Source organism: Cyclopterus lumpus, chromosome 23, assembly GCF_009769545.1.
Source record: "Cyclopterus lumpus isolate fCycLum1 chromosome 23, fCycLum1.pri, whole genome shotgun sequence".
Taxonomy (NCBI): Eukaryota; Metazoa; Chordata; class Actinopteri; order Perciformes; family Cyclopteridae; genus Cyclopterus; species Cyclopterus lumpus.
In genome coordinates this window covers 12,386,337-12,408,011 of record NC_046988.1, presented here as the reverse complement: position 1 = coordinate 12,408,011, position 21,675 = coordinate 12,386,337, and the positions used below count along the sequence as shown (strand labels likewise).

General features: G+C 43.8%; 1 protein-coding gene across 8 annotated transcripts in view; it reads left to right on the top strand.

The window, feature by feature from the left end:
* ppp1r12a (protein phosphatase 1, regulatory subunit 12A) overlaps nt 1-19,539 on the top strand; it is a 44,279-nt gene extending 24,740 nt beyond the window's left edge. Inside the window, exons 5-26 of one of the 8 annotated variants that reach the window (XM_034525812.1) lie at nt 184-328; nt 413-487; nt 685-776; nt 952-1,109; nt 1,344-1,465; nt 3,788-4,012; nt 4,237-4,328; nt 4,590-4,703; nt 5,382-5,534; nt 6,327-6,506; nt 6,825-6,995; nt 8,292-8,382; nt 8,748-8,930; nt 9,031-9,202; nt 10,234-10,355; nt 10,492-10,557; nt 12,480-12,496; nt 12,633-12,750; nt 12,981-13,085; nt 13,176-13,223; nt 14,395-14,445; nt 17,683-19,539. In XM_034525812.1, the coding sequence (XP_034381703.1) occupies nt 184-328; nt 413-487; nt 685-776; nt 952-1,109; nt 1,344-1,465; nt 3,788-4,012; nt 4,237-4,328; nt 4,590-4,703; nt 5,382-5,534; nt 6,327-6,506; nt 6,825-6,995; nt 8,292-8,382; nt 8,748-8,930; nt 9,031-9,202; nt 10,234-10,355; nt 10,492-10,557; nt 12,480-12,496; nt 12,633-12,750; nt 12,981-13,085; nt 13,176-13,223; nt 14,395-14,445; nt 17,683-17,769 (2,587 nt within the window). In that variant the 3' untranslated portion in view covers nt 17,770-19,539. The other 7 variants (XM_034525811.1, XM_034525810.1, XM_034525809.1 and 4 more) reach the window with 7 other exon arrangements.
* Nucleotides 19,540-21,675: the final 2,136 nt, after the last annotated feature.

The following is a 21,675-nucleotide window of genomic DNA, read 5'->3' as shown; positions in this document are numbered from 1 at the left end:
GACTCTGCATCTCATAAATCTGATCTGGGGTCACAGCGCTGACGCACTTCTTAAAGCCTGGACACTGTCGGCACCTTAAAAGATTAGTTTACAGAATCAAATCCATGAAGTCACGATTTGCATACTCTAACAAACTTTGTTCCCTCTCTCTCTCTCAAACTCCCCACTCCGTCGTTCTTGCAGGCTTTTAATCCAAACAGGGTATGATGTAAATATTAAGGACTTCGATGGCTGGACTCCTCTACATGCAGCCTCACACTGGGGCAAAGAGGAGGCCTGTAAGATACTGGTGGAGAGTCTATGCGACATGGACCTCATCAACAAAATGGTGAGGAACTGTCATGAGTCCCGTCACTAATTGCTGCGCAATCTCTATATTTTAGATAACTTTTGTTTTATTTCTTTCCCTCAGGGCCAGACAGCTTTTGATGTAGCAGACGAAGATGTTCTTGGAAACTTGGAAGAACTACAAAAGAAACAAAATCTGGTTAGTAGATGTATAAGAACTTATATCTGTACACAACAATGTATTGTTTTAATAGTGGAAGAAGTTGTTTTTGAAAGGCCCTGATTGGTAAAGAAGAATAAGATTCACGCGTTTTCACTCCGATTAATTATGTTTTAAGATTGTATGCCTTGCTGTGTTTTCCTCTGTTAGTATTGCTTTTTTTTTCTTTATTCCAGCTGATCGGTGACAAGAAAGAAGTTAAGAAATCTCCTTTGATTGAAACGACAACCACCGGGGACAACAACCAATCTCTGAAACCAGTCAAGAGGTAAATGGCTTGATGGTGAAAAATAATCAACGGAAATGGCCCCACTAAATTAGTTTTATGATTAGTAAAAGTTTGAATATTTTATATTGTATCTGGGACTTTGACTTGGTCCGAAAATACTGCGCTACACTGATGCTGTAGTCGTGTACTGATGGTGTTAAAATGTGTGTTGCAGCAAAGAAACTCTGCTTCTCGAGCCGGAGAAGATCGCCCCACGCATCGAGACCTTGGAGCCGGAGAAGGTGGATGAAGGCGAGGAGGGCAAGAAGGACGAATCGAGCTGCTCCAGTGAGGACGAGGACGACGAAGATTCAGAGTCGGAGACTGAAGCAGGTACTGTGTGTGTGTGTGTGTGTGTGTGTGTGTGTGTGTGTGTTTTTGATATTTATTTTAGACTGCAGGAAATCCGGTATAAAGACGAAGCATTTGCTGGTTGTCAGTTGTATTAATTGCATAATTCTCACAGAGCATGTTTTAACTCAACACGTTTCCTACTTGTTTTTCATTAATTGTCGTTTGACAACTCCTTTTTTTTTTTTCTTTCTCCTTTTTTCCTGATCCCTCCAGACAAGAGCAAGCCTTCAGCATCGGTGAGCAACAGCACGACGCCCGCCCCGAACAGCAACACCGCGTCACCTCCAACTAGCCCAACCAACCAGGTGACAACCCCCACTTCACCGGTAAAGAAGGTGCGACCTGGTGGACAAGTTTTCATCTTCCCACCCTGCGCAAACAGCTGTAGCAGAACTGGCCTAAAAAATAAAAAAAAAACTGGGTCTCACTCAAATTAGCAGCTGATTGTAAAAAGGAAATGAAATGCTGCAGCGAATCCGTGATGCAACCATGCCACCACTTCAAGTAGTAACTCGGCTGTGCTCTCCGGAGACATGTCAGTGCCTCATTCTGTACACAAATCGGTGAAATTCACCATCTATTTAGTTTATCCTACCTTTAAACACAAACCTAATTTCACAGTCGGCTGAAGTTGCGTAAATGAGTTTGCAGTTCATACTCCAGGCCATCGCAGAGATAGTTGTCCCTGCTTGTGATTTGCTCTCCGTGTCGCAGTACAATGAGCACACGCAGCTAACAAATGTCACGGAGGCCCTGGGAACGACATTTTACGACTAATCGTCGGTGGTGTTTAACAAACACGGCGACGGGCTGCACAGTTCATTGGTGGCGGAATGATGTTAACAGTTTAACCTGAAGGCTAGAGTGAAGTGAGAATGTTTTTGTTTTTGGGAAGAAAACGAGGGCTTGCATGGTAGTGAGTGAGTCTGCTGCCCTCTGCTGGCAAAATGAGGCCAAGCAGTGAACCCGGTGACCTTAGTCTGCTTCATAAGTCCACAGGTTTAAACAATACTAAATGGGACATAATGGGTATTAATAATAATAATAATACGCTTTACTTGTGTAGCACCTCATGGCATTAAATGCAGCTCAAAGAACTTCACAAGAGAAACAAATCAATAAAAATGGATTCAAAAAATGAGACACAAGTAGCAAAAGCAACTGGGGAAAGAAAAGAGCTAAGAAATAGGATAATACTAAGTTTGGGGCTTTTTCTTAAAACTATCAACAGAAGTTGTTTGCCATGTCTAGTTTGTTCCAAACCAAACAGAAGGCTGCTAAAAAAAAAAGCCAGTTTAACTGTTTGGAAAAATAGTTTCAAGTGTTTTGTGTGGCCAAAGTTGACATTTAGAACTAGAGGCTAAATCCCTGAATAAAAGCCCCGAGGCTCATTCCATTAAGTCTCACATATCAGGCAATTCAGACCGCATCATCATTTCACACTCTTGATTGCAGCCGACAGAGGAGCTTTCCTTTTTAAGAGCGTTCTGTCGCTCTGAATTTGCACCGTTTAGTCGACGTCCTGCAATCAGTGGGTCCACCAATCCAAGACTCTCTAGACGTAGTTTCTCTTTTTCTTTCTGCTTCTTTACTCGATCTCCTTGTCCCGATCCTGCTTTGAAGCCTCGTGCTCACGCGTCACAATGTCTTCTGTCTAACGAGTGAGAACAACATTAACAACATCCAGGTTTTGACACTACCAAATGTGTGTTGGATCTGTCACTTATTCCAACTGGTTTGACAGTAAGCATTGTGTGGTGTGACTACGCTTTAAAAAAAAAAAATAGAAGTAAAAAAAGAAAACTGTCCTTGGCGTAAAGTGTGTTTCTTTTGCTGCTGCTTCTGTCTTATTCTGGCTTTTTCTCTGTGTCAACCTCCTCCCTGCCCTCCCTTCTCTCTGCGTCTTTCCTCATCCTGGGCTCTTGTCTCGGTTGGCTTTAGTTTGATTGTATTACTCCCCTCATGCCTGTGGCGGAGCCAGGCTGTCCTGCATTGTGGCGTCAAGGCTTGCGCAAAACTGGCATTTCTCTAGTGCCCAAAAAACCTATGGTGAGGCATTGGTGTGCACCGGAGTTGTTCTCTCATCCTACATGCACCTGTGCACTGACAAAGTACTCACCACCCCCCTCTAACCGCCCCGGCCGCGATCCAAGGCGATGCTGACTTTCACTCATCCAACCCCACATGGTGTTGTTGCCACTTGTAATCAACAAAAAAAAAAAAAAAAAGGACTGTCCTGGTTGTGCTTTTCACAGTGTGTCTGTGTGTTGTCTACTCGCTCACGGGTATGTTTGCATCGATTCTTAAACATTTATAATTTGTTGCCAGACCTGAAAACTATCAATCAAACCTTTTTTTTTAAAAATGTATTTATTTTTTAACCCCAAGGGTTTTGATTGTGCTACATAATGATCATATTTTGAGAATTGCATTGACTCTGAAATAACTTTTAGTCCGGTAGTTGTGGCATTGGATGTGCTCTCATAACTGGCATGCCCCGACAGAAAAACGCCCTCCTAATGGTCTCATCTTTGCAGCCAGTTTTTGACCCGATTGACGTGTTACTCACCAATACGACTAATATAACATCTTCACGCTACTTTTAATGGTTACTTTGCACACTAAGCCTCTGTCCCTTCTCCCCCTTCCCCTCTCAGCCCACTCAGCCTGCTGGAAAGGTCTCGACTAAAGTGGAGGAGGAGAGGAAGGACGAGTCTCCAGCGTCGTGGCGGCTGGGTTTGAGGAAGACGGGCAGCTACGGGGCGCTCGCAGAGATCACCGCCACCAAGGAGGCTCAGCGGGAGAAGGACACGACCGGGGTGATGCGCTCGGCCTCGAGCCCTCGCCTCTCCTCCTCTCTGGACAACAAAGACAAAGAGAAGGTCAACTATTGTATAGACATTTTAATTGTAGTCACTGTTTTCTCCTTTTCTTTGCCATTTTATGAGCTTCTTTTGTTGTATTCCCCACATACCAGCTTGATACAGCCTGTATGCATTTAAAAAGGAGTAAATCATTCATTGTAGATACTTTTTAATAGTCAATAAATTGATGCAACAAATCGTCCATAACATAGGTCCTTTTGTTTATGTCCCGCTGTCTACAGGAGAAGGATAAAGGAACTCGCCTCGCCTACGTGGCTCCCACCATCCCCAGGAGACTCGCCAGCACTTCAGACATTGACGAGAAGGAAAACAGGTGAAAACCGGGAGCCGAGTGGCTCTGTGTAAACATGCGTTGCCACGAGCTTCCCCTGCTGCCCACTGCTATGTGTTGCAGGCAATAGGCCTCTGCATGTTGTGTGTGTGTGTGGCCGTTGGGCAGCGATGGTTTGGGTAGATGTCACAGTGGGTAGACTCGAGTTAAATGGGCGAAATAATTATTTCACACGGATCTAGTATCTGCGTCAGTATCTGTTTGGGGAAGCCTGAGGTACTATTGAAGCTTGTGGTTCCCCAGGGACTCTACTGCTCTGATACGTAGCGGCTCGTACACCCGGCGGCGCTGGGACGACGACCTGAAGAACAGCGAAGGAAGCGCCTCCACCAACCGAACCCCCAGCTACCAGCGCAGGTTAGCCTCTGCTGCGATACGAACCCTCCATCCCTCATCAGATCTCTGCTCCCTCCTAGTTTCCATCCACTGTGAGGTTGTCTCGCAATGCTGTGGAACTAAATCCACTGCGTAGACGGCATCGATAGCCGTTTTTCAATCATCTGCTTGCTGTACATTTCGCTTGACTGATGTCATTAGAGATGTGTACGCACATGCTTCCATGCACAGCAGCGGCTACTGAGGAAGCTTGTCTCTTTCACTGCCACAGAGTCTGTTGCATGACTGTACCTGTCCTGTCAGGTTGCTGTGCCACTGAGTTTGCGACGCATTACTCATTGCATTTTAACGAGCCTATATACCTGTCTGCCTTCCAGATAAATCAAATTCACAGTTGTTGTTTGTGGCACAAAACCTAGACATGGACTTATGCTGCATGCATGTCATATGGGGAAAAAACGCATCATCCGTAATAATTCTCTCTTTTAAATTACCGGAGAACTAAACAAAGATCTACAAACAACCTCTGTTGCTTTGATCCCCATATGACATGAATTCAGCAATAGTTTGTCAAAGCTTAATAGTCTTAAAATATCTATGTTTCTTGTACTATATATGTGTGTGTGTGTGTGTGTGTGTGTGTGCCTCCACCGTTAACATGCCTCTCTTCGCCCACCCACCCGCCTGCCAACACGCCAGCACGTCCCACACGCTAGCACTAGGGCGGAGCGGCAGCACGCGGGACGTGCCAGCCAAGTCTTCGTCCACCTCCAGCTTGGACCCTAACACCTGTAATACTAAACCCTGGCAGCCACCCTCCTCCCACTACCAGTCTTACAGCATTTACCGCAGGTACTCCAGCCTCGCCCGGGGCACCGCCGTCTCCACACCCATCTGTCCTCTCTGACCGTGTGTCCCTGCTCTGCTGAAGGCCCCCCCACAGCCCCCCCATGTGTACCGTGTTGCATTCAATGTCCAAATGAGTTGGTTGTTTTGACGTTAAGAACTAGTCTGGTGTACGGTTATTTTTGATTTGAAGTAAACTTGTTGATCTTGAATGAAACATTTCAGATTTGCAGTCAAAGTTTTGAATACTGATGTCATTGAGTAAAAACGTTGACATCTTCAGAGACGGCAAGATTTAAAATGTCCTTTTTCACAAAACTAACGGAACCTTTAGCCCCTCTTAGAATAATCAGAATAAAAATGCTTGAATTCATTCACAAAGACGGTTGGAGTTACAACCGTTTCCTGTAGAGGGTTTCACTATAAAGTGTGATGGTGAGTTAGGGCCACTGTAAATTAATACAATATATATATTTAACAAATTCGAGCCTGGGGGTGGGGAGTAATATTCCAAGAAAAAAAAGTGTGAATTTATTATACCTTCCCTCCCTCGGCTCTAACGTATTGTTTTGACAGACGATGGGTATATGTGGTATAGATTTTATACATATGGTTTTTTCCTAATCTCATGCAGGGACAGTGTAGTAAGCAATAAGGGGGATAATGTCTAATTCATCACCCAATTATCTCGAGCCTCTTAATGTTTTTTGCGATCGACGTTGGCTGTATTTGTGTCCAGCGCTGGCTTCCTGCTGACTCTGCATGTGTTTTTGTGTGTCTTGACGTTTTGTCCTCCAGCGGCTCTTTTGGCAGAAGACCCGAGGACCTGAGTTCCTCGACCACCTCCTCCTCTACGCCCACCACCACCACCACCACCACCACCACCTCATCTGTTACCTCGCCCACAGGCCACCGCGGCCTGCTCTCCAGCCTGGGCTCCTCCTCCGCTCGCACTGGCTCCACCAGTCTCACCAGCAGGTACACAGACATCAGCCGGACTTGAGCAAAGGGATGTACACCTTTTCATGCAGCGTGTAGATATTCCACTAGTTTTATAACTTTTCCTGAAAAGTTAAAAACACATCTCTGGGATATTTTGTCCATATTTGGAGCTAAAGGGGATAGACGCATAGCATATACCGTTGCATTTTTATATGGGTATAGGAATGCTACAATATCTGACCTTCAAAGAGGCTGCCAGCGGACATGTGGCTTCGCTTAAAAGTGATTGAAATGGAATAATCTGTCAGGCTGAGCATGTTTCTTTCTAAAATGCTTGTGTGTGTGTGTAAACAGGTACTGGTCAGAGGAGAGTGCAGAGAGGGAAAAGGAGAAGGAGAAGGAGTCTGCTGCAGTCATCCCCACTTTAAACACTGGCTCTACTACGACCAGCACGTCGACCACTACCACCTGCGCCATATCTACCACTACCACCACTGGCATTGTCACTGGCTCTGAAAGACGCAGGTAACGCAAGCACACTCCTGCTGTCAATACCATAATTATGACTTTATCTCGATACTGAAACGATACCAATCGACAACATTGAGAGGAGTACTGTAATAACGAAAGTGAATTGTTTTACCATAGTGTGTTCATACGTTTAAATATCCGACGGTGCCTCTTGTTGTTTTATTACCTTCAGGTTAATGTTATCTGGATTAGTGTTAAATTATTGTTTTTATGATGCTGGATAAGAAATCATTTTCTTATTGGCCTTAGATGAGACGGATTTGATGCATTTTGTTTTGTGTACAAGCTGTAGTTTTTGTTTATTTGCTATTTGGACTTTCATCCCATGGCATCATGTTTTTTTCTCTTTGAATGAGCACTTTAACATGTTGTTATTTGATAACTGTATTTATTTACTATATTCGCTTACTATGACTTTTTTTTTTTTAATTGGGTACCTTGGAGTTTGGAACATTTACTGTAAGCGGCTTCAAGAAATATTGGCATGAACTTTAGAAAGCTCCTGTCACTCAAACTGTAATCCGGATGCATTTCCTCTGTTTCAGAACAGGGTGTTGTGTGTGTGTTGTGTGTGTGTGTGTGTGTGTGTGTGTGAGAGAGAGAGAGAGCGAGAGATGTTCAACTCTGTACACACAGCAGGGAGGGGAGGGGAGGAGAGGAGAGAGTCTGCCTGTCTGCATGTAAGACAGAGAGAGTGTCACAGAAAGCATGTGTGTGCACGAGTGGGGTCAAGTGCATGTCTTCCTGTTGCAGTGCTAAAATAAGCCAGCTGTCATGGTGGGAGTGGGGCAGGGTGGGTTCAAAGCACAGACCGCTCCAGCGACGCTTCCTTTTAAGGAAAGTGTGCAGAAGCTGCACTTTTTTTTTCACCCTCAAGGCCGACGCTGCACTGAAGCTTCAGAGGCACACAGAGAAAGTTCTGGCATGTGTGCTGCCTGTTAGACCCGATGCTGAACTCTGTTTCCACCAGCATTTCATTACGTACACAAAACGCACGCCTAAAAGAAACGACCACTTAAAAATGTAAAAAAAAATCAACATCCATATTTATAGTGCAGATAGACACGGTCCTCTGACGGGGGAACTGAAGCCGTTATCGCTGCTCTTTTCAAAGACGAGACTCCATTGACAACAAATACACATTTCATCTGCAGAACAAAAGTATGCTGGTCTCCCGCTGCCTCCCTGTGTTAGTTTATTTGGGTTATTTCTCTCACCATTTTCAAAACACCAAAGTCACACAACAACACAAACTAACCGATCAAAGCAACTCCTGTGTGTGTGTTTTAGGTCATACCTGACGCCAGTGCGAGACGAGGAGTCAGAGTCCCAAAGGAAAGCTCGCTCCAGACAGGCTCGACAGTCAAGGAGGTCCACCCAGGTTAGTTGACCGATATTATCACCGCTGATGTGGAAATGTATTGCTCCATTACGCCTAAAACAAGTAAAATGGCCGCGTTCCACATCCCAGTGACTCGTCGGTGTCCCTGGTTTGCATTATGGTTTCATAGCCACAGACTGTTTAGAAGTAGATGTTCTCCTCCTGCTTGTTTACACGGGTAGCACTTAAAATCACGGCCTGAACAAAGAGCTGCTCGTTTTACGAGCTACATTTCTGACAATAAAAAATGTCACATTGTAAAGCACAAATCAGACTTTCTTTTTGGGGACTTACTCTCTTTCTAAAAAATCATCCCAAGTAGATAATTCAAACTCTAAAGATGACGCATTGCTCTCTCCTTGCAGGGTGTGACTCTGACTGACCTGCAAGAGGCCGAGAAAACATTCGACAAGAGTCGTACCCCAAAGACCCGAGAGGAGGAGAAGGAGGAGAAAGAGAAGCAGGACAAGGAGAAGCAGCAGGAGGAGAAGAAGGAGATGGAGGTCAAGGAAGACGATTACCGATCGAAGTACCGCAGCTTCGAAGAGGTACGTTTCTGCTCCGAGCTTTTGTAACAACCAATTACTGTATTGACACCTTGAATATCTGAATACCCCCCCACTCTCTCTCTCTCTCTCTCCTTACCAGCGCTACCGGCCTTCGTCTTCCTCCTCTACCTCCGCCATTTCCTCAGTCAGCACTGCCTCCACCCCGTACACTAGCACCGCTTTGTCCTCCAGTTCCAGCTCCCTCAACAGGCCAAACAGCCTGACGGGGATCACCTCCTCTTATAGCCGCTCCTCCAGAGACACGGAAAAAGGTCGGTGCCTTTCCCGTCCAAATGCATCTCCACAGTAGCTACATGGCCAATCAAGTTCCCCTTTTTTTTATTTAATCCATAATAACCTTTCAGCATATTGTAATTGCAGTGGTCTTGACAGGAGACTTTGACCAATCGCTGGTCATTTCAGAGAGGGGGGCGCTCCTATCGGCCGTTCTGCAAATGCAGATGTGCGTGCGCCTCCCTTCACATAGCGAAAGCACAATTTTAACAGTGGAATATCCTGCACAAAAAAGAGAGCGAATAAACCCAATAAAACACACATCGGTATCAGTGACGCATTTCAGAGATGGAGAGAAAACCGCGAGGTCCACATTCTCACGGGCAAACTGCCACACGCTGATTAAGGGCATCCAGACAGAAGGGGATTGGGTTGCGTTTAAAATTAAGTCACTCCTCTCTGAACAAATAAATCCATGAAGCATCTCTGGGAAAATAGAAGGCAGTTTTAGTCTTTTCAGCGGAAGGAAACACTGAGCTCTTTGTCCTCCAACGAACATAATAGCCTCCTTTTTTTGTTTTGTTTCCTTCTTCTCTGAACTCGAGCCAAGTCAAGTTGTTGTCCCCATCGTGTCTTTTTGAAGTCAAATCATTGGCTTGTTTAACCTGGACTTTTCTGTTTTTCACTTTGAATTCTTGTTCGTGTGCAAATGTCCATACAGTAATCCTGTTGATGTCAAAATAGTGAGCGTTAAATTGTGCTCTCGTGAAATACTCTCATGAATACAGAGGTCAAAAGCGGCTGGTTTAGAGATTTACAAAAGGTGCATTTATTTCCTGCTTTTTATACGCAAACTCTGTTAAATGCACAAGACTCCCGATCGTCTCCTTTTACTGAAGAGTTGACGAAAGATCGAATAATGTAGTACGTGCTGTTAACTGTAAGTTTACACAGGCTTTCATCATCACAAGCCTTCTTCTCTTTATTTTTTTATTTATTTTTTTGTCATTTTGGTATCGTGGCAGCAACATAAAACGTTAACCCGCTGTCGCTCTTCTCGATTTGACAGAAATGGACAAAAAGGAGGAGGAGAAGGAGGGCGAGGACAAGTCTCAGCCTCGCTCCATACGGGATCGCAGGCGGCCCCGCGAGAAGAGGCGCTCCACTGGCGTCTCCTTCTGGACCCAAGATGTAAGAGATTTTTACAGACCAACTTTTTTTTATTTTAAAGCGCCCTTGATGAGGCGGAGCAACAGTTCATAACGCATTTCTGCTCCTTCCATATCATTTGGATGGTCATCCTTTTTATCTGCCTCTTTAATTCCAGGGGGACGAAAATGACCCTGACCAGCTGTCGGACTCGGAGGAGGGTAGCGTCAAGGGAGAGCCACAGGTAACTTGTCACACACACACACACACACACACACACACACACACACACACACCGGGTAGATCAAACTGAGCCTTTCAGCCAAATCTATAAAGTCCTATTTCTTTTCTTGTGTGGCCCCGACCGTCTGATTCTTGCCCTTCTTCATTTATTCTTCAATTCTGGTCGTGTCTCGTGAAGTTTAGTAGTCTTTGATATTCAGTTCTCTTCCCTGTGCAGCTATGATTTCCTCCCCTCCCACTAATCTTTCCTATGCACCGTCTGCAGCCTTTGAATTTTGTATTGTTCCCCCGCTGCTTCCATCTTCTGGAGATTGTCTGGTTGCCGTGGTGACCTTGCAAAAGTGGCCTCAGCCATAGATCAGTGGGTTTTAAAAACATGCAGACATATAAAGGCAAGGAAGTCTGGGTCACTGGGGTCAGACCACACACACACACACACACACACACAAATGAGATGTCAGTTTTTCCATTTCTACCGTTTCTACCCTCTGTTTGTGCTCTTTATTTCTTCATATGTCGTCACCAAAAAAGAATAGGAACCGGCGATAGGCAAAATGAACTTTGTAAGACATGGACTAATCCAGTCCCAGAAAATATACAATAATAACTATCCATGAGGTTTTGCAACCAATTTTAAATGTGTTCATACTATCGCACGGAAGAGCAGAAAGCGGCAGTGTTGTGATATATTGCTGGCTGGATCAACATCCTGTCTGTGTTATTGCTGCAAAAGACATTCAGAGAGCAGACGTAGTTTACTTGAGTACAGTCAGCAGTGACACACACACACACACACGGCTTTCAGTAGGACAGAAGAAAGGGTGGAGCAGCAAACACGGAGCACTAAATGGGAAACGAGGAATTGGACGGCGTTCCTGCCTGGCACTCGCAATCAACATGTACGAATAAAGAGTTTGAGCAATAGGTGTGAGAAAGTTCACGTTGCAAAGTATCGAAACCGCATTTGGATGAAATCGAGAGGCGATTTATAAAACTCTGAACACAAAACCAGACTTTTTGTTATTCGCCCGTCCTGATCCGCCTGCGTGTCACATCTCTAGTCTCGGAGCGGAGCCACGCCGGCTGTTCATCTGATCAGACTCGTCCGTCGTTCATTTTCCCTCGGAGGCTTCGGGACTTCTTGACTCGGGTGGTAGTGTCGTTGTGTCACCGCCCTCCGTCTGCCTCGGGAAGCTGACGGCAATTTAAAAATAGCCGGCAGCCCGACCCTCCCCTTTCTGATGCCGGGCCCCCTTTTTCTCACGGCAGGCCTCGGGCACTTTGCTGGCCGGGCGCTGGTTCATCCAGAGACTCTACAGAATCTGAAAGTGGAGGTTTAGTTTAAAATGTTCCCCTTTCATCCTTCTGTTTTTGTACTTACACGCTTATTACAAAAGTATAAGCAGTCCTCTAGTTCATCCACCAGATGAAGACTTGTCTGTTTTCAGTTTTGTGAAAAGATGCACAGATTGTAGTTTTATTGGTAGATTATTTTTAAATGAGACCTGCCGCGTACATTTCCAATTTTCTTTCTTTCTAAGAACTGTTTTTGACAAAATAAAAAATAAAAAAACTGCACCAAGTATCAAGATCTTCTCGGACTGTCACTCAAACGAATTCCAAAATAAAAGCGCTCCAGGTTTTACTGGACGACTGAAATCCTACTGAAGATAAATCGCCATGTGTTCCACTTTATCCATCATGAACCAGAAGAAAACGGTCTAACATACCTAATATAAAAACACTCGCTTTATGTCTTCTTCTCTGAAGAACCGCCACACCGATAACATTGTGTGTGTGTGTGTGTGTGTGTGTGTTGGGGGGGGGCTGACAACCGGCTTCAATCAGTGCGTCGCTACTTTCATGAAGTCACTTTTATCTTTATCAACATTAACATCCGCTTTGATTTTTGCTTTCTTACAGAGCGACAGATTGTCCAGGTATGTTTCAACCCCCGTCATCTTATTTTGCTCTTTCTGATTATCATCATCCCTTGTGTGTGTGTGTGTGTGTGTGTTTGTGTGATATATATATATATCTGTATGTGTCAACGATCGCCTGTTATTTCTGTCGAAGGAACGATAGCACTTCATCCTTAGATCGCAACGACATCCTCTTCACCCGCGGCTACGGGGAGAGTCGGAGGACGTACTCGAGCCGCCTGGACCGAGACGACACCACAGACTATAAGAAGGTATGTGGCTCAGTTAAATCCTGCTGTTAAGCCCAGTGCTGGCAAATGATTAGAGCACATCAATCACGATAAGCTCTCTCTGACATATGCAACTATAATGCGCATATGAAAGATGTTCATGCTATAATCTATACAACAATATTTCATGCAGTGGCCTCTTTGTGCTTTGCCTGGGTGGTTTGCTTGTTCCACTTTATGACTGCGTGATTGGTCCGTCTCCCTCCCTGCAGCTCTACGAGCAGATCTTAGCTGAGAACGAGAAGTTGAAGGCCCAGTTACGCGACACAGACCTGGAGCTGGCAGACTTGAAGCTACAACTAGAGAAGGCCACACAGGTACCCGGAGCTCTCTCTGCTTCAGCTGATCAGTATTAATAAGACGATTAGGACATCCTGACAACTCTTTATCTCCCCCCCCCATTGCAGAGGCAGGAACGCTATGCTGACCGATCACAGCTTGAGATGGAGAAAAGGGTAACAACATATTATTAAGCTCTATAACAAATGTCCTTTTGTTTAGTAACACTATGAACGTAACAGACAATATGTGTAACTTCTGTCTCAAGTTTATCTCAAAGTAAATCTAGAACTCAGAAGTCCTCCTGTTGTTGTTGTTGTTTTTGATAAATCCGCCCTGCTTCAAACATGCTGGTAACACTACCGATGGGTTTATGTCTGAAGGTAACAAGCAGGCCCCAATATCATCTGGGTAGTGGTATGATCCTAACCTGACTCTCCCTATCAGTCTACTCTCTGCTGCTGGCTGTCGTGTCACACATGTAGTCGGGGGTCAAAGGGACTTCCTCCCTCCTCGCCACCCAGAACACCGCCCACTTCTCTCTCTCACCTGTTTTTTTTTTTTAAAACCTCAGAGGCAGCGTGTGGTCACCTCTTCTCAAGACTGCTTATTTTGTTGTTTTTTTAATGTGTGCGTGTGTGTGCGCGCGTGTGTTTATCTCAATGTATGCAGGAAGTAGAGCAATTGTAGACTGTTGAATTGCTTTTGAAGGAACCTTTGCATGTGTGTGTGTGTGTGTCCATGTTGTTTTTTTTTTGTCTCAATCCTTCAGTAATAATGCCGACGTCTTCAGCTGCAGAGCTGTGTAGCCATGAAACCATAACCTCTTAGATTTGTAAAATCCATCCATTATTTTTAGGCCACATTTTAAAGCTACTACAAGGAACGATACTCTGTCTTGATTTTTAAAAACCCGGTCTTATCGTCTCATATGTGGGTCGTACTGTTGCAACCAGTTAAAGGTTCCTTGCAGTAACTTTAAGACCATCCTCCATTTGTCATCACACCTTTTGTATAATACAAGAATGACATGAATGTCCATGAATCATTGGATTAAATTACCATTAACAACCTGTAAGCATCTACATCTCCCTGTCTTAAAATCTAAATGATGTTTTCACTGAATATGTAAGTCTGTTACTGAGTGTTGCTTGCAGACGCCTCACAAGACATGCGTGTGTTCAAGTGTGTGCCACCGCTACACCCTCGCCGTCTGCCCCACCTTATTTGATGCAGTGTGTAGAGCCTGCACTACAGTGTGCTTTCTGCTAATCGTCTCTCATTATGAAGTATGCCGAGTCCCGAGTTAATCCGCTCTCCTGTCACCCTTCTCCCCCCCCCCCGCAGGAAAGAAGAGCTCTAGAAAGGAAGATTTCTGAGATGGAGGAGGAACTTAAGGTACCAGCGCACACAGTCACACGTTGTATGCTCTCTTCATGTGCAGTGGGGTTCAGAAGATTCCCATTAATGGAGTCCAGATCGCAGCGAGTGTGTAGGTGGTACGTGTGAGTTCCAACATGGTGCTAACAGCTGCCCTCTTTCTTTTTTTTTAACATTTATTTTGAAAGGAGTTGTGCGTTGCTCGAGATATAATATTGATTTATTACAACTTGGGTCTTATTTTCACGGTTTAGCCGTCACTTCTGTGGGTTAGGATCATTGTCCTCGAGATGATTTCTAGAATCTAAGAAACACGAGCAGGGGAGTGCAATCATACTGCCGGCAGGAAGGATCAACTACAGAAAACGTTTGTGTGTACACGTGGTCTGTTTATTAAGGAGCTATTTAATGCTGGACAAATATGATATGGCTGATGAAGAAAACACAAATGCCACAGTCATCAAATACGTTGTTCTTCGGTTGAGTTTTGAACCCAAAATACCGTATTGGCCCAAAATATAAAACGGACTAATCCTCTTGGGGGAAAAGTAACCCAGAGAAACGAAGCTCGTAGAGCTCGTCAATCACACGTCAGGTTAAACAAGACTTTTTATTGCTACCTGATACAAATGCATATACGTAAAAAGAAATCTGCAGCGTCGTCAAAATATCCCTGCAGTCATAATCACAAATGTATTTTTACAAGTTACACAAACTCAGAAAACTCCTAAGCTAAACACTACTTTGATGGCCACAAAAAAAACAAGCAGAAAGCGTATCTATTTAATGTTGTAAATATGTAAATGTGTAGACCTTTTACATAATGCATATAATCCAGAATATAATACAAATGTGGATTTAAACCGGTTTACGTTCTGCCCGATCCGGTCCCCCCCCCTCCGCCCCCATGATGGCCTCCTGGTTCACCTCCTAAATGGGCATCTCAGCTCAGCTGTCGTAATTTATGTTGACGTAACATTTAAGCTCTTCTACCGAGGCGGCCGACTAAATGCTCCTTTTCTTGAATACTGATGTTGTTTCATTTTAGGAGGACCGATTAAATTCTAGTAAGCAAGTGTTGTTCCCACCGCTGTGATAACCAAGTGTTTATTTCCCGGCAGCTGGCTGATCTTATCAGTGTCACTTTTCCATTCTATCCACAAGCGTCAGGCTGAACCGGGAAATCTCTTAATCGTTCCGTCGGTTTCCAAAATCTGTCCCCATTTTCTAACAATCTTCCTCTTCTGTTTCCCCCCCTTCTCCTCCTCCTCGGCTCCCCTTCTCTATTAATTTATATTGTCCTGTCTTTCATTAAAACCTTTTTTCTCTCTCTATTTATGTTTAAACACGTTCCTCCTTTTTCCCTTTTCTGCCATTCTTCCTCTCCTCTCTGCCTCCTCCCCTCTCTCTCTCTCTCTCTCTCTTGTTTTCTTGTGTTGTGGTTGTTGTCTCCCCCCCCCCACCCCTCCTCCCTGCAGAACCTCCCCCAGGTAAAGCAGGTTCAGGCCCTGCGGCAGGTTAAGGAGCGGCTGCAGGCTGAGAACCGGGCCCTGTCCCGAGTGCTGGCAAAGCTCTCGCAGTCCGCCTGCAGCCAGCTGCCCACCGTCGATCTCTAAGCCACGTCCGTCTGTCCACCACCACCACCATCTCCTCCTCCTCCTTTTCCTCTTCCTCTTCCTTCCTCACCTTCTCCCCCCCCGCCCCCCCCCCCCCCAAACACCATTCTTCTCATGCTCCATCCGTGCTCTGCATAGACAGGCAGGTGCCCAGCCGCTCAACCATCACTGGTTTTGTAACCTTTCCGCCCCCCCTCTGCCTCCCCAGAGCTTTTGGTTTTCAGATTGGGGATGGTGTTTCTTTTGTTTAGTTCTTACAACAGGACACTCTCCTTCTACAGAACTCATCTGGCAGGTGATTTTTTTCCTACACATTTCAGTACATTAAAAAAAATAATTTAAAAAGCAAACTCAAAACGTCAATAAACCGCAAATGCTCAGGTGAGTATGATTTTATTTTAGAGCCGGAGTTGAATCAAAGTTAGCTGTAAAGGAAAGTGTCCTCTTTGTAGTTTGGAGTTGTGACGCTTCCATCCGAGGGAGCTCAGTGGTTCAGTTTGGCTTCTTCCGGCTTCTTTGCATGAACCGGCTTCCTTTTTTTTTTTTGGCCCAAAAATCTTCAGAGACTGAAACTCCTTTTCTTGACATAAACAAATATAAAAGTCAGCCTGCATGCACCGACGGCAGTGTCTGATCAACATCAAGTATAATAGAACTCGCTACACGTAGGAACATGAATATTTGAGCTTGTCATTTGTATTCAATAAATGTTTTTTTTGTTTCTAAGGGCACTGAAATCTCTTGAGTGTCAGTGTTGAACATGGTTGTCTACTTAAAGTTGTCATCATCAAAGCATCTGTACGTTTATCCTTTGAAGAAGAGTACAAACACCAGATTACTCAGTAATTAATATCTGTAATCCCCGAGTAGAATATAAAGACACACCGCTGCCCAAACATGGGAGGTTTTCCAGGAGCCATTCTGTTCAATATTTTCAGTGTACAGTTATTCAGTATCGTATAACTACAACTTAAATTAAAGTTGACCCAAATCTGATGTTTTGTGTCTGATCGGCTGCAGACCAAATATTTATTTTGCACCAAAGTGTAAACATGTTGGTTTCTGCTGTAGAGTTGTGGCTCTCTGGGGGTCGGCTCTGTTTTGGAGCCTCCGAAGCGGATACATATGCACAATAGCGTGTTGAAGGTCTGTAATAGAAGACGCCTGTAACTTAAACTAACGTGTGGCGGTGTTTCTGACCGCATTAGTTCCTTTTTTATTTGTACAAACGAATCAAAACCCGCTGTGCTCTGAGATCCTAAACGATGATCCAATAGGGACTCCTCTTTCAGATTCTGCATGGCTTCCTCCAGATCTTTGGCCTGTGGTGTGCCCGCTTTTACTCTGCTCTCTTTTTTTTTTTGACTTGGAACAAGGAAGTGTGTGTGTGTGTGTGTGTGTGTGTGTGTGTTATTCTTTAATTTATTTATTTTTAAAGAAGAAAAACAATATGAGAGATGCTGTGTGACTCCCACGATTGCAAGGCTGCAATTTAACAGTTTGTGAAACTGGTCTGACTGGTGTAACGACTCCATGTATCTGTGCAGACTTGTCTAAGCTCTCTCTCTCTCTCTCTCTCTCTCTCTCTCTCTCTCTCTCTCTCCTCCCTTTCCTCGTTTCCTTTTTATTTCCCTTTCAGATGCTCCCAGACTTGAAAGCAGACAACCAGAGACTAAAGGACGAGAACGGAGCACTCATCCGAGTCATTAGCAAGCTTTCCAAGTAGAACCACCTCCCCACCCCGCCACCCCGCCTTCTGCACCCCCCCTACCCCCCTTGTCCCCCATGGCAGTGACTAATGGAATTGCACATTTAGATATTAATTGCAACAGACATCAGAGACAAGACTTTTTTTTCTTCTTTTATCTCCTCTCAGCTCTTTACCTCCCTTTTGCTCCTCCACCACCACCAACACCACCACCACAGCATCATCCATCCATCCACCCACCCCTGCGCCACCTCTGACCATCACCCACTAGATTGTGTGGCTGCTGTCCCGATAGAACCACTGAGTTTACAGAGCAAAAGGAGAAAGGGTTGTGTGATCAGCATGTAAAAGCATTGTGGGCGGGGAAGCCTGAAAACTATTTAACCAATAAGCCTTAGTTGTACATAAAGAGAAAACGAAAAAAAACACTTGCAGCGATCTCTTCTCGTCTCTCTCGGCTATCACTGAAGAACAGATATTATCCAACACCTGATTTTATTTGTGCCACAATCTCTTTTTTTCCTTCTTTTTGTGTGTTTCGCCTCCCTGTGTTAGTGTTGTGTGCTGTGCAGTTTCCTCCCTCCCGCTAAACCCCTCAAAGTGCCACTTCTACCCTGATATCAAATCCTTGTGGCCCCTAATTTCTCCATTTATCTCCCCCCGCCCCCCCACCACTCCCTCCCACACATACACACACACACACCCACACACACACACCCTCTGTGTCTTCCTCCAAGAGGGAATGTTTTTTTTGTTTTGAAATCTCGCTTTAGCGAAACGAGGCGGACCTGGTGGAATTTAAGCTTTCACTGTATGTGCAATATGCATTTCTTTTCTTTCTTTTTTTTTTTTAAATGCTTTAATGAGTCCATCACATGTAGGATTTTTCACTCTTCCACCGCTTTCATCGCTCACCTTCCTCTTCTTTTTTTTTTAAGTTTGTAGTGTAGTCAGTTTATACTCTGTATTTCTCACTTTGTTTTAGCAGGTACTGAGTGATGCTGTATATACCTGTATGTATTTGTTTGAGACCAGCACATGGCATGCGTTTATGGTTCCCGTCTGTTACTATTAAAAGTATACAAATTCCAGAGGACAAAAAGGTGTGTTTTTAATTATTTTTTTCTGTTATAGTCTAAAGACATTGAATTCAGTACAGTTGGAGCCTCTCTCTCCGATACGGGACTGGCATTCAGTGCTACCTTCTTCTTTATTTTTTTTTCATTTATTTTTTTTTCAGTTTAAAATAAGTGTTCACATAATTGTGAGATAAAGAAAATAATGGCTTCACTACATTTCACTTTCGTTGTGTTCAGTAACTTGGAACAGTGCTGTTAAATTTGTTTCTCTTTTTTTATTTTATTTTTTTTAAAGCTGTAGTATTATAGCCAAGGTGTTAAAAAAAAAATAATAATATCTTAGGTATCGCTAACCCAGTCCTTTTTACAAACGTCTACATGCACTGTCAATGCCATGTGAGGAGTCTTTATGTCAGGTTGAAGCAAATCACCAACGTCAAATATTCCATGCATCTGAAAACATGTTATGCATTTCAGTGGCCTTTTTAAGGATATTTTAGTAAAAGAAGTTACAAAAACAAAAGAAAAGTCACTGTAGATGGCCTGATGACGATCTACTCTGGTTTAGACCTTTTTTTTGTTTTGTTTTTTCTTTATTTTATTTCCCGTCATCTTGTAAAATAGGTGTGTGGCTTAATACATGCAAGCTGTGCTGTGACTACCAACCACTGAAGAGTTCATTAAAAATAAACTTGTACATTGTAAAGTTCCCTCGTCTGATTATTCACGTGTGTTTTTACTATTATAGGCTCCTCTGCAATAATTTGATTCATATGAATGGATTTAGAGGGTAATGTCTCTGTATTGTTTTGGATTGGTCTTGGATGACATCTTTTACACGGTATCAGACTGTTTATTCAGGTGTTTAAAATAAGAACTTCAGAGCTTTTTCCATATGACCCAATACAACGCAGCTTTCCCATTGGGGAAGGAAATGCTTCTACATTAATTACCGACAAAATATCTTCATAAAACGATAGTATTATCATTATTGATGGAAAGTAGTTGTGTTTTAAAGTTATGTCTTTGGATTATTAAGAGTTAAAGGGGTGTAAAATAGTCTTTTTTTTTTATTTGGGTGAACTGACCTCTTTAATGTCATTATAATCAGTCATGAATGCCTTTTTGAAATTCTTTTAAAAGGTATGTTTACACTTATACAATGTATTATAATCACGGTTTTAATGTGATTATAAATTACTCTATCGAAATAATATGATCCTTGGAGCGGGGTTCTAACCAGAAATAGAAGTAGCATGCTTGACCTTACAATAAAATGCTTTATAATGATTATTGTATTTATGAGTGCCTGTAAATATAATTATACAGCGCAAAAAGCCGTCTTAATTGCATTTAAAGTCAAGAGGAGTTGACTGCTTTATACCAATCCTCATGTCTCGATATTGACAACACGATAATATCACAATATGAATAATAACTGGTGATAGTTTGCTCAAAGTGTGGGGCGGGAGGGGGGGTCAATATTGAGCCTCTCCCCCATCATACCAGTAGATGCACCATCACACCAGTAGATGGTGCACACTTTGCAGACTCAGTCAGATGGACTCTACATTGTTTTAATAAAGTGGAGGAACTTCTCTTATTAGACACCGAGTCTCAAACCCTTCACACTCATCAATCTGCTCCGTTGGGATCCCAGGGAGCAGCCGGTGTGAGAGCGACTCCCCCTTCATGTGCATTGCATGGCGGCGATAATGACTTTCTCTTCATGTCCGGGATGAAGGCCGCCGATCCTGCAGATGAGGCTCTGCAGAATCGGCTCCGGGATCTGCTCTGATTGCTCCGAGTCGTGCTTAAGGGTCTGGCCTCTCTATTTTTCCACTGCCTCAGCACGTTGTCGGGGAGTCTGCTTTGTGTCTGGACGCGCTTCCTCAACCACCGCGGGCGGAACAACTAAATAAGAACAACACTTAGAGAGATTTGTGGCTTTAAAAATCATGTTGTATGTCAACAATTGGTTTGATTGAATGCCTTTTTGTGACGTTTGGTTGGCTCAAGGGCCAAGAGGACATCATCAGGCCTCCTATTGGCTAAGAGAATATTAGAGGTCTGTGGAAGGTTTAGTTAAAACTGTAACTCCATAATTAGATTTATTATGTATGAAATGTAGAATTCCCCTTTGAGTAGACAACGCTAAATGTAATTAAAACCCACATTTTCTTAATAAATGTGTGAAAACAACACAGGATGGACAAATAGAAGTTGAGGCCATTTTGGAGAAGGAGTTTAAGTTAATTAAAAATGACTTTCTGGATAAAGGATGAAATAAAATGTCCTTGGAATTCCCGAGGAATTGATTGTGATTGATTTATAATTGTTCTAGGTTGTTAAAGAAGTACGTGGTTGTGAATTGAATGTGAGCCGTTTTGTTTTTGTGGCTAAGATGTGTGTGAGTTTGTTTGACTGCGTGTGTGTGTGTGTGGACCCCGGGGACAATAGCGAATGGGATTTTATGCGAATAAAGAAAAATAATATATATATATATTTTTTTTTTTGTCCAGCTACACCGTCAGCTGTGACAGTCGGCAGGTCCTTCCTTGTGTCCTCCTCATCAGCATGTGCGTATGAAACCTGTAGCAAACACCCCTGTGGCCCTTTAAGTGTCATAAGAAATGTGAGCATTAATATGTGTCAACAGGAGCGGCAGAGACCTGTAAAAAAAAAACAACAATAAAAACCGCTCCACCGTGAGACGGCGTGCTGTGCTTTTCTAGGTTGGAAATAATCCACAAAGAAGGAATTAAATCTTGGCAACTGCCATCACTCCTCCTCCTCCTCCTCCTCCTCCTCCTCCACTCAGTCTCTCCCGTCCAATGCAGCGGCC